Source organism: Oncorhynchus kisutch, linkage group LG5 (assembly GCF_002021735.2).
Source record: "Oncorhynchus kisutch isolate 150728-3 linkage group LG5, Okis_V2, whole genome shotgun sequence".
In the NCBI taxonomy this organism is placed as follows: Eukaryota; Metazoa; Chordata; class Actinopteri; order Salmoniformes; family Salmonidae; genus Oncorhynchus; species Oncorhynchus kisutch.
The window spans coordinates 26,706,759-26,722,396 of record NC_034178.2 but is presented as its reverse complement, the minus strand read 5'-3'; the positions used below and the strand labels follow the sequence as shown (position 1 = coordinate 26,722,396).

Genomic DNA, 15,638 nt, shown 5'->3' with positions numbered 1-15,638 from the left:
GGAAGTTAGATCGGGATGTGCTGGAGGAGCAGGCTTTTGTTGACGGGTTTTATGGTTTCTTTTGGAGGCTTGAAGGCCTCCGGTCCATGTGCGAGGGGGTGTTAGAGTGGTGGGAATTAGTTAAGGTGAGGATTAGGGCTTTTATAATAGGGTATTGCAAGAGGAAAAAAAGGGAGGAGAGGAGGGAGGTGGATCGTATCCAAAGGTTAATTGAACTCGAGTACGAGGCAGGCAACCTCGGCGGGTCGTTTGACTGGGAGAGATCCGCTACCCTAAAGGCGCAGCTCAGGGAGTTGCAGGAGCGGAAGGCTCGAGCTTTCCTGGAGCGTGCGCATAGTGGCTTTCTAGAACACAATGAGACTTGTTCCGCTATGTTCTTTAAGTCGGTTAGGGCCAGACAGAGTAGGAAGGTAATGCATGGCGTTAGGGAAGAAAATGGTAGTATAGTTAGAGAACCAGAGGATATGGTCAGGGTGACAACTGATAATTTCCAAGGTTTATTTAAGGAAAGGGAAATAGATGTAGAGCAGGGAAATGTGTTTTTAGAACACTTGTCCAGGCGGTTGCCGGAGGACATTAGAGAAGTGATGGAGGCCCAGATTTCACTAGAAGAGGTTGAGGGCGCTCTTAGGAGGATGGGGAAAAGGGAAGGTGCCTGGGATGGATGGACTGCCGGCTGAGTTTTATCTCAAGTTTTGGGGTATACTTGGACCAGTGGTCCTCGAAGTCTTGAAGGCCATCCTTGAGACGGGGGTCCCGGGGGGATCAATGGCTGTTGGTGTGCTGTCACTTTTATATAAGAAGGGGGAAGTAACAGACCTTGGCAACTGGCGGCCGTTGACCATGCTGTGCGTAGATTACAAGCTACTTGCAAAGGTTTTAGCAGACCGGTTGCGCACAGCCCTTCCCTACGTCGTTCATGAGGATCAGACGTGCGGGGTAGAGGGCTACAAAGTCCACCTTCTTAGGATCCCCCTGTTGACAAGGAACATCATCTTGTCTCTCTACTACGACCATTAATTCTTCAAAAGTCTTTCTTCCACTCTTCATCAAAAACTATAGAATGGATGGACTGGGCTTCCGCACTCTACCATGCGGGTCAGTCGTTGTGCACCAACCACTTGATCCAATTCTTCGTGTGTATCCTTTGCATTTACTTCGAGCACCACCCCAGAGATAACACCCTTGATAGGCGCCCTGTTTCGAAGATCTACACAAGGGACATTCCAATCCGACATCTTCTTGAGAAGCAAAGCATGCTCCTTCTGTTCCATAGAAACACAACAAAACGGAATCAGCCAACTTATCGTTTTTTTCCCTTCATCAACGCCACCTCATCCAACGCATCTACAATTTTAATAGAGACTTCAAACGGATCTCCCAGGTAACAACATCAATCCAAAACCCTTGTTCCTACCGTTTTCCTACAAGATTCCACTACCACTTTACTGCGCTTATTTCCTTTTGCATTCGCCACTGTAATCCAGTTCTTCTCACTCTCATCTCCACTCGACACACGTCATCCGATTCAAACAGAACATCCGCTTCCAATATTTTCCCCGAGACTAACTGTCCTGTTGCGTAACAATCACATTTTGGAATAGCGAGGGCATTCTGACCTCACTCGCATGACAAAAAAAAAAAAAAAACGTGTTTTTACTCGCGCTGGGGTGACCGTTAGAGATATTTGGAACCCAGGAGTGACAAGGTTAGTGACAATAAAATATAATATTTTTCAAAAGTGATGTCTGTCATATCACTGCTGCAACGAACATTGTTAGAAATGGGTGTAATTGGCAAATATCTTACTCTTCTCTGAATCTACACGTGTGTGAGTTTGAGTGAGCGACAGGGAGAATGAGATTGAGAGAAATGGTAGAAACTTTACATAACTCACCAGTCTGTTGAATCAGGACACAAGGGTCTTGTCAGTGAAAAGCATCTAAAATATGTGTGAAGATAATGTGTTTTGAGTATAATTTAATATGTTGCAACAAGAAGAAGGGGATAGGTGTGTGGCGAAGATATGGAGTGTCTCAGAATGCATGCACTCAGCTCTCCAGAATGTGCTCAGCTGTCTCCCGCCAATTCTTGCGCATTCATTGTTTCATTCTGTGAATTGTTTGCCCTTTAATCGTTTATTTTTTATCAATTCCCCATTGTGTATGTAACCAGTAGGCCTAGTAAATGTACCGTAAATCCCCCGTCATTTGGTTTACATTCATTTCTGTTACTCCATGTATTTATTTAAAAAAAAATATTAGCGGGTAGATCATCTTTAATATTGCAGATAGATTGTGGCTTCCATCGATGTAATTGTCTGCATCATTTCCAATCACCCATATATATTTTTGTTGGTAAATATACTGTATCTATCTATATATATAGTGGGGAAAACAAGTATTTGATACACTGCCGATTTTGCAGGTTTTCCTACTTACAAAGCATGTAGAGGTCTGTAATTTTTTATCATAGGTAAAACAAAAATCCAGAAAGTCACATTGTATGATTTTTAAGTAATTAATTAGCATTTTATTGCATGACTTAAGTATTTGATACATCAGAAAAGCAGAACTTAATATTTGGTACAGAAACCTTTGTTTGCAATTACAGAGATCATACATTTCCTGTAGTTCTTGACCAGGTTTGCACACACTGCAGCAGGGATTTTGGCCCACTCCTCCATACAGACCTTCTCCAGATCCTTCAGGTTTCAGGGCTGTCGCTGGGCAATACGGACTTTCAGCTCCCTCCAAATATTTTCTATTGGGTTCAGGTCTGGAGACTGGCTAGGCCACTCCAGGACCTTGAGATGCTTCTTACGGAGTCACTCCTAAGTTGCCCTGGCTGTGTGTTTCGGGTCGTTGTCATGCTGGAAGACCCAGCCACGACCCATCTTCAAGGAGGTTGTTGGCCCCTGCATGTAATTCACTGTAAAAGACCCAAGTGCAGTTAAAACGGGGTTTTCCTATGTTTTATATCATATTGTACTACAGCTGATGAAACTAACATGGTAAGTGTTATTTCCTTGTAGTTGCTGGTTGAAATTACAATCTACACAGGACTTTTTAATCAGCAGGTTTGATTTACATGGGCGAGAGTTTAGTCTTTCCATGGTGACATCACCATGCTGTAAATTGGTTAATAGACCAATAACAAAGAGAGTTCCAAACCTCTCTGCCAATAACAGCTAATTTACATTTTTTTCTCTCACCACTTAGACCACTCCCAGATAGCCCTAACAAAATTCTTGCTTGAGAAATAGTTGATAGCCAAAAAGGTATTTTTGCAAATGTTTCTAGAAATCTATTACAAGTACCAGATTTTTACCCAGAAATGATTTGATATTGATTTAAGAATTAACGTTAAACTTCCACACTCATCTTCCATTTTGATAGATTGCAATGGACACCTTTGAGCCAACTTGGGTTTATTTTGTCCAAACACATAGCCTACAGATAAATGAGACGTACATAACAATAGGTTCCTAGAAAATGTTTACAATTTTGCCCATCAGAGTAGCGTACTATTGTATGCAAATGTATTTTCTAGCCACAGGCATGATGCATATCACAGTAAATTGTTGATGTGATTCTGGCAATTTGAACTGCTTTTTAAATAGTTCAATGACAATATAATGTTTTAACTGGAAAACTATTGAAGACCCACCTTGTAAGAAGAATACACATTTGAGAAATTAAAAACACCAAATAAAATTTACAAAACCAGAATTCACATACAGTATTATTTTCACAAAAGCTCGCAATAAGAGAAGTTCTTGAAAACACATTCTCTGCAGGTCTGAAACATCAGAATGTAACCAATTGCATATCCAACAAAGATGAGTTAATTACATAATAGTGTATACTGCATACCCTTTACGGTATGTACCGTTTAGGGTATGGATATTCAAATGAAACTTCTTTATCCAATATACCAGAATTTATAGTACTGACAAGGAACTAAATCAATTGTTTTTTGTGCTTTTATCAGTTTGAATTTCATTCAAGAGTACATAATTATTAATTTATTTTTCACTTGCAATGCCAGATAAGTGGTTAATGTCTCAGGATTAGTGTCCTCCAAAGTTGTTTCCAAATCCACCAGATGATGCTGAGCCGAGAAGTATTGGATCTACCGGGCTTGGACAACCACTGCCTGAGTCCAGCAATGCCAGAGTGGACGACCATATCAAGTCCAGGCAACATGACCATGTCCTTCAGTATGGGAGGTTGCTTTATATCTAGAGTTGAGTCAGTCAATCAGTCCGTCTGCCAGGCATCAGGGGTCTCAGTCGGAGCCCCTGCACAGTCACTCTCTGACAACTACAGAAACGGTCTATACTCCTAGTGGTGGAGACTGAGGTGGATCCTGGGAAACAGAGTCCTACAAGCTGTTTTTCTCAGTGGCGGTGGAGCCGGTGGCATCGGTGCATTCTGCAGTCTCTGAGCTGCGAGGGAAGTAGACAGTAGTCTTGTGCTCTTCGTAGGTGTCGATGTGTTTGAGGTGCACCACCATGTGCAGAGCGTATGCCAGGACCAGGAGGAGGATGAGGGAGGTGATCAGACCCATGAGGATTGCCGGAGTGAAGAACGTAGCGCAGTCGCTGGCTGAGGCAAACTTGTTGGACAGCACGTTGAACGATTGTAACTGTCAGGCAAAGAGAAATATAAAGGTGAGATGTTCAAGTAAAGTAAACAAGGCAAAGATTACATACATAACACATAAAGGTTATTACATCGAAACTATTCTTGTGGATTTCTATATTAAGTAACTCTTTAAAAAAATAAACATGAATATTTCTGGGTTCATACACAAACACAATTAAATACAATACATTAACAATGTAGTGTAATGGTATAACAATGGCGGTATGACTAGAAACTGTCCTGTATTATGGAGAGTTAAGTAAAGCCACACACAAGTTGGAGTCCTGTTTACCAATCATTCATTATTATTTTACAGCAATTTTCACAAATCATGGTTTTAACAAACAGTACAAGTTATCCATTACATTTCAACGGGAGTAGCTACAGAGGTTCCGACAGAACCATTAGAACGTGCTCCTCTACCAAAACATCACTCCCCTCCTGCCATAAAATGTTGCCTTCCCGCAAAAACAATGCATGCCAACCTGGAAGTCGGTGAATGTGATGTGCCAGTTTGCGGAGTTGTCTGTGATGGAGCTTGGTACAAGCAGCGTGTCGTACTTCTGCAGACTGCTGACGTGTTGACAGTGGTAGGAGTAGGTACTAGGAGCGTACACGTCGCTGGCATTGAACGTAGCCTCGTGGGTCCAGTTGTAGTGGATGTGTACGCTGTCCAGAGTAAACCAGTTCTGCCCTGCCGACTCATAGAATGTGTTGGACATCTGTAGCCTGTCGGAAGAGTTCATACATTGATTATACATTTACATTTGAGTCATTTAGCAGATGCTCTTGTCAAGAGAGACACAGTTAGTGTACAGTACACAGAATATATAAATATCAAGTATCACAACCAAACTGTAACACACACGATATACTTCAGACCAACATGTGACCTGCCAGGAAAACCCTGGGCCAATCTATCATTTTTATACTGGTCTTTCAAGCCTAAAATTGGCTGTAAAAATGAATGAAGAAGTAAACCTTATGGCAAGTCCTCTCAAGTCCTCCACATCTCCAAATCGTAGAATAAGCCTGTTGGGGAAAAACAAATTCAATAGCACTGTCATTACATCATCCTTCAAAATGTCAGGAGAGCGAGGAAGAGTCATGTACCTTGAACTGCAGCAGGAATATCTACAGCCGCTAAGCAGACTTACGTAGCTTTATCTTTGCTGCACATAGAGCCTTTGGTGTCAACCGGTGCGTCGGGGCCGAATGCCTTCTCTGTGAGATCCACTGAAGTGCTGTTCCTGAACCTTATAGCAATCTTCCTGGCCCTAAACAGGATACATGTTTTTCCATTGTAAACCACGCTCAGAGGAGAGTAAGGAAGAGTGCTCGATGTCTGCAGTAGCCTCCTTTTGGTTCTGTGTGGGGAGTCCAGCTGCCACCCATAAAGCTGATGGCGGGAAAGAGAGGATGAAACAGGATGGGTTGAAAGAGGGAGAGAGGGAAAAGAAGAGAAGGAGAAGGGGAGAAAGAAATAGATAAGATGGTGGCTCATTGATTGACAACCAACAGTAATCTGAAGTACTATTACAGATTGCTTTTCATCTCATTGTGGGTGCTGCAGCGGGCGTTCATTGACCAATAAGACGTTGCGTAAGGGTGCTGTTGTTAGGAATAATCTAATCTGTTTATTCATTTCCTTGATGACAATATATCTAATGGTTTACCTCACTGAGATTATGCCTTCTGTCTGGGATTAATATCAAATGGCTGGGAATAAAACCTATTCTCAATGTACAAGGTCCTTTTCGATAACTAAAAACTTCTGTCTGGTGTAGTCTCGCACACAGTAGTCTACACTGAGTATACCAAACATTCGGAACACCTTCCAAATATTGAGTAGCAAATCTTTCGTCTTGCCCATTCACAATCTGAATGGTACATATACACAATCCATGTCTAAATTGTCTCAATGCTGAAAAAATAATGATTTAACCTGTCTCCTTCTCTTCATCTACACGGATTGAAGTGGATTTAACAAGTGACAATAAGGGATCATAGCTTCCACCTGTATTCACTTGGTCAGTCTGTGTCATGGAAAGAGCAGGTATTCTTAATGTTTTGTATACTCAGTGTATTTCTCCATTACGCTGAAGTGTGCCCTCGTTCACTATGCTTTGCGTAAATATGAAAGCATTGGATTGATGGAGGCATGGGCTAGTGGGAGTTTCCACCATATTTCTTCTACCAGTCATTTCCTTTCAGGGTCAGTGAAGTGAAGTGAACAAGTGCACACTTTGAGAATGAGGAAAGATAATTGGGACATAGTACCTGCAGCACTCTTCTGAGAGGGTGCTCCACCACAAGTAAAGAACTGTCCCCATCGGAAGCAGCACTGTGGCTCTGGGAAGCCAATCCATCTGTATACAAGGAGAGAGAGAGAAATACAATTCATTTTAAAAAGAAGATGACTGCTGTATTAGCAACGTTAATACAGCGTTGCTACGGGAGTTATTGCAGTGTTACTACTACACAGGTACACGAGCAACGTGAAGTGAAGTGTTACCAGTGAATTTAGTGTGTTTTCTTTTAATACGCATCTCAAAATAGAATTAAAAAGTTCACATAAATCAATTGACAATAAGGGAAAATAACTCACTGTTTTGAACCCTGATACCTTGGGATGTGGGTCCCCCTAAACTGTAAATATAAGACAATAAATCATTATTTCAGATGGTAGGCTGTAAGGTACTGGCTACAGGACATCAACGTAAATCTCGCTTATATGATTACTAGGACAGGAGATATAGGGATAATGGTAGGATGAATATCAGGCGTATACTATATACAATCAAATCCATTTCCAGCATCGGGTTTGATACAGTTTATTACATACAGTGGTAAGAAAGGGTATGTGAACCCTTTGGAATCACCTGGATTTCTGTTTAAATTGGTGATTGTTGGTTAGAGCTGCCTTGCCCTATAAAAACACTCACAAAATTTGAGTTTGCTATTCACAAGAAGCATTGCCTGATGTGAACCATGCCTTGAACAAAAGAGTTCTCAGAAGACCTAAGATTAAGGATTGTTGACTTGCATAAAGCTGGAAAGGGTTACATAAGTATTTCTAAAAGCCTTGGTGTTCATCAGTCCACAGTAAGACGAATTGTCTATAAATGGAGAAAGTTCAGCACTGTTGCTACTCTCCATAGGAGTGGCCGTCCTGCAAAGATGACTGCAAGAGCACTGAATGCTCACTGAGGTTAAGAAGAATCCTAGAGTGTCAGTTAAAGATATCTCTGGGACATGCTAACATCTCTGTTGACGAGTCTACGATACGTAAAACACTAAACAAGAATGGTGTTCATGGGAGGACACCAAGGAAGAAGCCACTGCTGTCCAAAAAAAACAATGCTGCATCTTTGAAGTTTGCAAAAGTGCACCTGGATTTTCCACAGCGCTACTGGCAAAATATTCTGTGGACAGATTAAACTACAGTTTAGTTGTTTAGAAGGAACGCACAACATGATGTGTGGAGAAAAAAAGGTACAGCACACCAACGTCAAAACCTCATCCCAACTGTAAAGTATGGTGGAGGGAGCATCAGGGTTTGGGGCTGCTTTGCTGCCTCAGGGCCTGGACAGCTTGCTATCATCGACGGAAAAATGAATTCCCAAGTTTATCAAGACATTTTGCAGGAGAATGTTAGGCTATCTGTCCGCCAATTGAAGCTCAACAGAATTTGGGTGATTCAACAGGACAACGACCCAAAAGACATACTTTTCTCACCCTGGACTGTGAATATTTACATGGTGTGTTCAATAAAGACATGAAAATGTATAATTGTTTGTGTGTTATTAGTTTAAGCAGACTGTGTTTGTCTATTGTTTTGACCTAGATGAAGATCAGATAAAATTTTATGACCAATTTATGCAGAAATCCAGATATTTCCAAAAGGTTCACATACTTTTCTTGCCACTGTGTATATATACAGTACCAGTCAAAGGTTTGGACACGCCGTGACCGGGAGGCCCATGGGGCGGCGCACAATTGGCCTAGCGTCGTCCAGGATAGGGAGGGTTTGGCCGTCAGGGATATCCTTGTCTCATCGCGCACTAGCGACTCCTGTGGCGGGGCGGGCGCAGTGCACGCTGACCAGGTCGCTAGGCATACGGTGTTTCCTCCGACACATTGGTGCGGCTGGCTTCCGGGTTGGATGCACGCTGTGTTAAGAAGCAGTGTGGCTTGGTTGGGTTGTGTTTTGGAGGACGCATGTCTCTCGACCTTCGCCTCTCCTGAGTCCGTACGGGAGTTGCAGCAATGAGACAAGACAGTAACTACTAACAATTTGATACCATGAATTTGGGGAGAAAGGGGGGGTAAAAAAATGTTTTAAAAAGTTTGGACACACCTACTCATTCAAGGGCTTTTCTTTATTTTTACAATTTTTTTAGATTGTATAATAATAGTGAAGACATCAAAACTATAAAATAACACATATGGATCATGTAGTAACCAAAAAAGTGTTAAACAAATCGAAACATATATTTTACATTCTTCAAAGTAGCCACCCTTTGCCTTGATGACAGCTTTGCACACTCTTGACATTCTCTCAACCAGCTTCACCTGGAATGCTTTTCTAACAATCTTGAAGTAGTTCCCACATATGATGAGCACTTGTTGGCTGCTTTTCCTTCACTCTGTTGTCCAACTCATCCCAACCATCAGAATGCTGTGGTAGCTGTACTGGTTAAGTGTGCCTTGACTACTAAATAAATCACTGACAGTGTCACCAGCAAAGCACCCCCACACATCACACCTCCTCCTCCATGCTTCACGGTGAGAACCACACATGCGAAGATCATCCATTCACCTACTCTGCTTCTCACAAAGACACGGCTGTTGGAACCAAAAATCTCAAATTTGGATTCATCAGACCAAAGGACAGATACCGCTCTAATGTCCATTTCTCATGTTTCTTGGCCCAAACAAGTCTCTTCATCTTATTGGCATTCTTTAGTAGTGGTTTCTTTGCAGCAATTCGACCATGAAGGCCTGATTCATGCAGTCTCCTCTGAACAGTTGATGTTGAGGTGTTTCTGTTACTTGAACTCTGTGAAGCCTTTATTTGGGCTGCAATTTACAAGGCTAGTAATTCTAATAAACTTATCTTCTGCAGCAGAAGCAACTCTGGGTCTTCTTTTCCTGTGAAGGTCCTCATGAGAACCAGTTTCATCATAGCGCTTGATGGTTTTTGCGACTGCACTTGAAGAAACTTTCAAAGTTCTTGAAATGTTCTGGATTGACTGACCTTCATGTCTTAAAGTAATGATGGACTGTGGTTTCGCTTTGCTTATTTGAGCTGTTCTTGCCATAATATGGACTTGGTCTTTTATCAAATAGGGCTATCTTCTATATACCACTCTTACTTTGTCACAACACAACTGATTGGCTCAAACACATTAAGAAGGAAGGAAATTGCACAAATTAACTTTTAACAAGGCACACCTGTTAATTGAAAGGCATTCCAGGTGACTACCTCATGAAGCTGGTTGAGAGAATGCCAAGAGTGTGCAAAGCTGTCATCAAGGCAAAGGGTGACTACTTTGAAGAATCTCAAATATAAAATCTATTTTGTTTTGTTTTTCTGGTAACTACATGATTCCATATGTGTTATATCATAGTTGTGATGTCTTCATTATTAATCTACAATATAGAAAATAGTAAAAATAAAGAAAAACCTTCGAAGGAATAGGTGTGTCTAAACTTTTGAGTGGTACTGTATTTAAAAAACAACAACACTGGAACCATTGGTTGGCCAAGCGGACATTGTGAGATGGTACCTTCTACATGGAAAACAAAATGTATAATAGTGTTTTAGAAATTTGGACGTGGCTAAAAAAGAGACAACACTTTCCCTAATAATGTATTTGGCCTAGTTTGCTCTTATTGTGTTTTCCTCAACAGTGCAAGAGATTATCCTGTGACTAACTGTTTAAGCATCTAATCACTGCCATAATGCCAGATTAAATGAGCTTTGGGGAAACGCTAAAACCTGATTAAGGTTCTGCTCGATTAATCCTCCCAGACCATGGTGTCCTTACTGGGACTTAGGGGGGCTAGCAGCCAGACCATGGTATCCTTATTAGGGCTCAGGGGGTTTAGTGTAGCTAGCAGACTGCCCACCAGATCTGAGGCGGCTACCGAGGACTGGCAGGCAGCAGGGTTGTGGTCCTCAGGCAGTAAACTGAAATTCCAATTCCATTCTTCTTCATTGCTTCTCAGTTAGGTACATTGGAATTTCAGTTAGGTTCCTGAATTAAAATGGAATTGACCCTAACCATGAATGGCAGACATTTGATGTGTCTATGCACTTTAATATCAATGCAAATTTCAGTAATTTAATGTGCAAAGCACTTTTTCTACAGCTTTCGTCTTCGGGTACCCAGTAGATTTCTCCATTGGCGCACTACTGGTCTATCTGAGCAGTGGGTGGTGAGCATCTGTAGTCATACACTGTGCTTATATTCTGCATGAATCATAATCCCTTATCTGATATGTTTATTATTAAAAGCATGAGGGCAACATTTGGCTTGACCCTGTAATAAGGCACTATGTTACTGCGTTGTTTGTGGTGATTTGTTTAATACTATTACAGGCAGTCATATACTACTGTTAAATAATGTATTATTATCTATAACAGGAATAGATCATATTCAGTGTACCTCAGTGTAAAAGTGTAATTCTCTGACATTTGTTATTGAAATCCCATCTGTGGGTGTATCTGTGTTGGGCTTGCTCAGTGATGTAACAAGACATTTGGGAGTTGACGAGGAGGGAGTGCTCTGTGTTCTTGTTTGCCAGCAGATGCCATTCTTACATAATAAAAAGTGACAAAACAATGAGTAATAATTTATCTGAACACAAGTGTCAAACTGAATTTGCTACATAGACCCACACGTCCTCACCAAAATCCCTAAACCAAGCAAAAATTGAGCTTTAATTCAAACGACTGAACCAATTGTGATGATCAAGAGTGGATAGCAAAATCCTCCTCCCTTCTCCTCCCTCTATCCCAACCCCACCCTATCAGCAGCTTACAAATCCACTCTGTTCTCTGCCCTGCTGCCATCACTGACTGGCTGCACCTGAGCATGTTATGGACCAGCCATTATATAATCAATATGATCCGTTGGTCATCTCTCTCTTTCACTTCACAATGCCTGTCATGTCATGTATTCTGAGGGTAAGAGGGAATATTGCGGTGGACGCGCTGCTTTTAGACTGCCCCCTGTGCTCAGCTCAGCACGCTCATGCCTAGCTAAATCAAATCTGCTCTAAGACTAAAGCCCGTACTGCCCTACATGTTGCCACAAAGTCCCATCTGTGCAGGCGCGAATGCAGACGGGCTAAATAGCCTAATGCCCTTGAGGCAATATGTTGCCAATTACACATTCGTTTTTTAAATTTATTAAGTCAGATATTCACTAACAGATGAGCCCAAAGCACATATGTATTACAGGTGCTGGGACACAGGGCTGCGAATAATTACTTTGGTAAACAAGGAGGGGAACGAATCTTTGTCTTTTTTAGTTAAAGATACATATGTTAAAATGTTAAGTAGTATTGTCCACACTAAATACACAAAAGACAGACACTGTGACAAGTGAAATGAGGCTGAAATTGTTTCGTTGATGTTTCTTCATTGTTGCAATTGGAATGATCCTCACCTCTTGGATCATCAGTTGACTTTGTTTACTGTATTCTGTGTATTCATCGCCTGATTTAATCACAATATCACACTGCTCTCCTGTAGAAAGCATCAGAAGCCCCTGCTGTCTATTAAGGAGAGGTTCACAGTTGGTTGTAGCCTAGGCAGCTGAATAGAAATATTACTAAGAATATGATGTGGAATTTTTGGGGGGCAGTACATTCCCACAATACTGCCGGAAATGTCAGGACATGTTGACAGGGGGCTATTGTAGCCTGTGCAGTAGCTGAGGTAAGTGTCAGGGTCATGACCACATGCCACATGTCAAAGCAATATGATTAAAAAGTAAGCAGGGGTCAGAAGGTAGTACATCAAGGCACCAGGCATCTACTGGAGTCATCTACCTGGCAATCTGACATCTCATCTTTCAGTCCAAATATGGCTCCCTACTGTATTCATTGAAGTTATATAAAACGCAATTCATGGGATACTATATCCATGCTACTGAAATAACATAAACTGCAATGACATTGTCGATCAAAATAACCAAAATCAATGAATTGATGTCCAATGAAACACTACAAACAAATAAACGAAGTAACTGAAGTAACAAATCTGTAGTTAACATCATAGTTAACATATTGTATTTAATATATATATATATATATTCAGTAAAACTCATAAAAATAGATGTTACAGAAATGACAAAATGTCTGTTGTTATATTATTTATTTTTACATTTTGATTACTAGATTGACAGCAGTGCAAGAGCTGAATAGAATAGAAATACTCAATCTAGCATATATGGATCTGCACTCAAATAGTGTAATTCTCAGAGGAAGGATGGCTCTGCGATATATAGCATGTGAGCATACAGAATATGACTCCATCTCATCCCTGATGTAACAGCTTTCATTCCTGCCTATTTTTGTAGTGCATATATGGATTTGCCCTGTAAACTGATGCCTTCAGAGCAACACCAATGGATTTTCTCTTGTGTTTCACTGGCAAATTCCTAGAACATTATAATTGCAGATGTGCACACTACAGTATAGTACAGTACAGTGCAGAACACAAGGTAAGAGGGAAATCACTACCACAATTGTTACAGATAAAAATAGATAATGCTTTTGCAGATTCACAAATGCATTTTAAAACTGTCTGTTTCTCCTCATTCCCACGATCTCAATCACACTATGAAAGAACCTCATTCTCCCCCCACCCCCTGCACATCCATCCATCCCCCTGCCTGACTCCAGCCTAGAGTTGAAATACCTCCTTTCATGCCTACCTTTTCTCCACAACAGCAGGCACTTGATCAAAAGACAAAGAAAGCTGCAGAAAAACGACAGAAAATAAATGCAAATACATAAAGAGGTCTTGTTTTGCCATGGAGCCGGCCAGATGAGACTACGACTGATGATGACTGCTTCCTAATCTGCTTCGAAAACAGCCGAAGCCTAAGCCTACTGATTGACAAGGGCAGCAGCCAATAGAAATCTAGATGGACTGGTAATTATGTGTCACGGTCACACCCACTCTCAGAACACACACACACACACTCACACACAAAGCCCAGCAGCTGTCCTCAAGAAAACTGATTCATAAATACACTGTTAAACATTCAGAATGTTCAAGGTCAGTATGCTTGCCGTTTCTTTCCCACAGTGAACGTGCCCCCTTGATTAAATGCCCTAGATACCAGGCTGTCTCTATTGGAATTAATTTAAAGTATAAACCAGGGTTATCTGAAGAATTAAAAAAAAAGCTCTGCATGAGAATGAGATCATGGGTTAATGAAGCAGTATGAAAATGAAATATGACGAAAGACACGTTCATTCAATGGAATTACATCCTCGTCATTGGCATAGAGTTGACACTGGATGGATCTATTCTCTTTCCTAGACTGGCCTACCCTTCTGTCTGTACATCAGTAACCTATGAATGAGGAGATTGTACTACAATTGAAAAGTGGGCTAAAAAACAACAACAATGGAATTGTTTCATATTCTAATAATCAAAATAGTGATATAAGAATAAAATTGTGCAAAAGCATCCTAATATACTGTAAACTGAACAAAAATATAAACATAACATGTGAAGGGTTGGTCCCATGTTTCATAAGCTGAAATAAAAGATCCCAGAAATGTTCCATAAGCACAAAAGGCGTATTTCTCTCAAATTTTGTTCACAAATATGTTTACATCCCTGCTAGTAAGCATTTCTCCAAGATAATCCATCCACCTGGCAGGTGTGGCATATCAAGAAGCTGATTAAACAGAATGATCATTACACCAGTGCACATTGTGCTGGGGACAATAATAGGCCATTATAAAATATAAAGTTTTGTCACACAACACAATGCCACAAATGTCTCAAGTTTTGAGGGAGACTGAAATTGGCATGCTCATTGCAGGAATGTCCACAGTATGTATGGTAATTTCTCTACCATAAGCCGCCTCCAACGTGGTTTTAGTAAATTTGACAGTACGTCCAACCGGCCTGACCACGTGAGACCAGCCACCCAGACAGCTGATGAAACTGATGAGTATTTCTGTCTGTAATAAAAAAAATATCATTCTGATTGGCTGGGCCTGGCTTTCCTGTGGGTGGGCCCCAGCCCAGTCATGTGAAATCCATGAATTAGGGCCTAACAAATTTATTTAAATGGACTGTTTTCCTTATATGAACTGTAACTCAGCAAAATCGTTAAAATTGTTGCATGTTGTATTTATATTTTTGTCCAATATAATAGCAAATGCTCATGATATGTGTCATTTGAAAAACATTAAGGGGTGGTGGCACCTGTCAATTTAACATAAGTTAAGAGGTTTAATTATAGTGCCTGCTGCTGCTTACCGCAAATAATGTACATCCCATTGGGTTTACTGACATCAAGCCTATGACTCCTTGAATTATGTAGCTCTGTAGTGTTTTTAATTAGACCACTAATAAAGCAAGACGGCTTTTAGAGCTTGTCTTATCAAATTAGTCTAGTGATGGGCGGTCCAGTAGACTGGGACAGGCATGAGCCACTGTCATCTAGGCTACTGCTAAAAACCTATTTTAAAAGCACCTCATTTACTTCACCAGTGGTGAAGAACATGTTACTAGTTGCAGTAGAGGCTAATATTATGATCATCTGTGGTAGAGGTTTGGGATTTCACCCAATCATCTTCACCCAAGATTGTTTGGACTTTTCCTCTCTGTTACAATCAGTAACATCTGCATTGACCCTATCTTGCACTAACTCTATGCACACTCACAATACTACACTCACTCACATATACTACACTGATACTCTCACACAAAATCCCCACACACATATA

General features: G+C 40.9%; 1 protein-coding gene across 1 annotated transcript; it reads right to left on the bottom strand.

Moving 5' to 3' along the window:
* Positions 1-3,890: 3,890 nt before the first annotated feature.
* Positions 3,891-13,777, bottom strand: LOC109890818 (V-type proton ATPase subunit S1-like protein). The gene is made up of 7 exons (XM_020482863.2): positions 13,601-13,777; positions 7,258-7,298; positions 6,930-7,018; positions 5,807-6,048; positions 5,631-5,681; positions 5,135-5,378; positions 3,891-4,650 (listed from the first exon to the last, which is right to left on the bottom strand). The coding sequence occupies exons 1-7, from the start codon at positions 13,699-13,701 to the stop codon at positions 4,387-4,389; spliced, it is 1,032 nt and encodes a 343-aa protein (XP_020338452.1). The 5' UTR covers positions 13,702-13,777; the 3' UTR covers positions 3,891-4,386.
* Positions 13,778-15,638: the final 1,861 nt, after the last annotated feature.

Excerpts from the sequence above, each read along its gene's own strand:
- LOC109890818 (XM_020482863.2), bottom strand. The coding sequence starts at position 13,701 with ATGGCAAAACAAGACCTCTTTATGTATTTGCATTTATTTTCTGTCGTT. Across the intron at positions 7,299-13,600 it reads CCTGCTGTTGTGGAGAAAAG|TTTAGGGGGACCCACATCCC; the intron begins GTAGGCATGAAA and ends TTATATTTACAG. Across the intron at positions 5,379-5,630 it reads TTGAGAGGACTTGCCATAAG|GCTACAGATGTCCAACACAT; the intron begins GTTTACTTCTTC and ends CTCTTCCGACAG.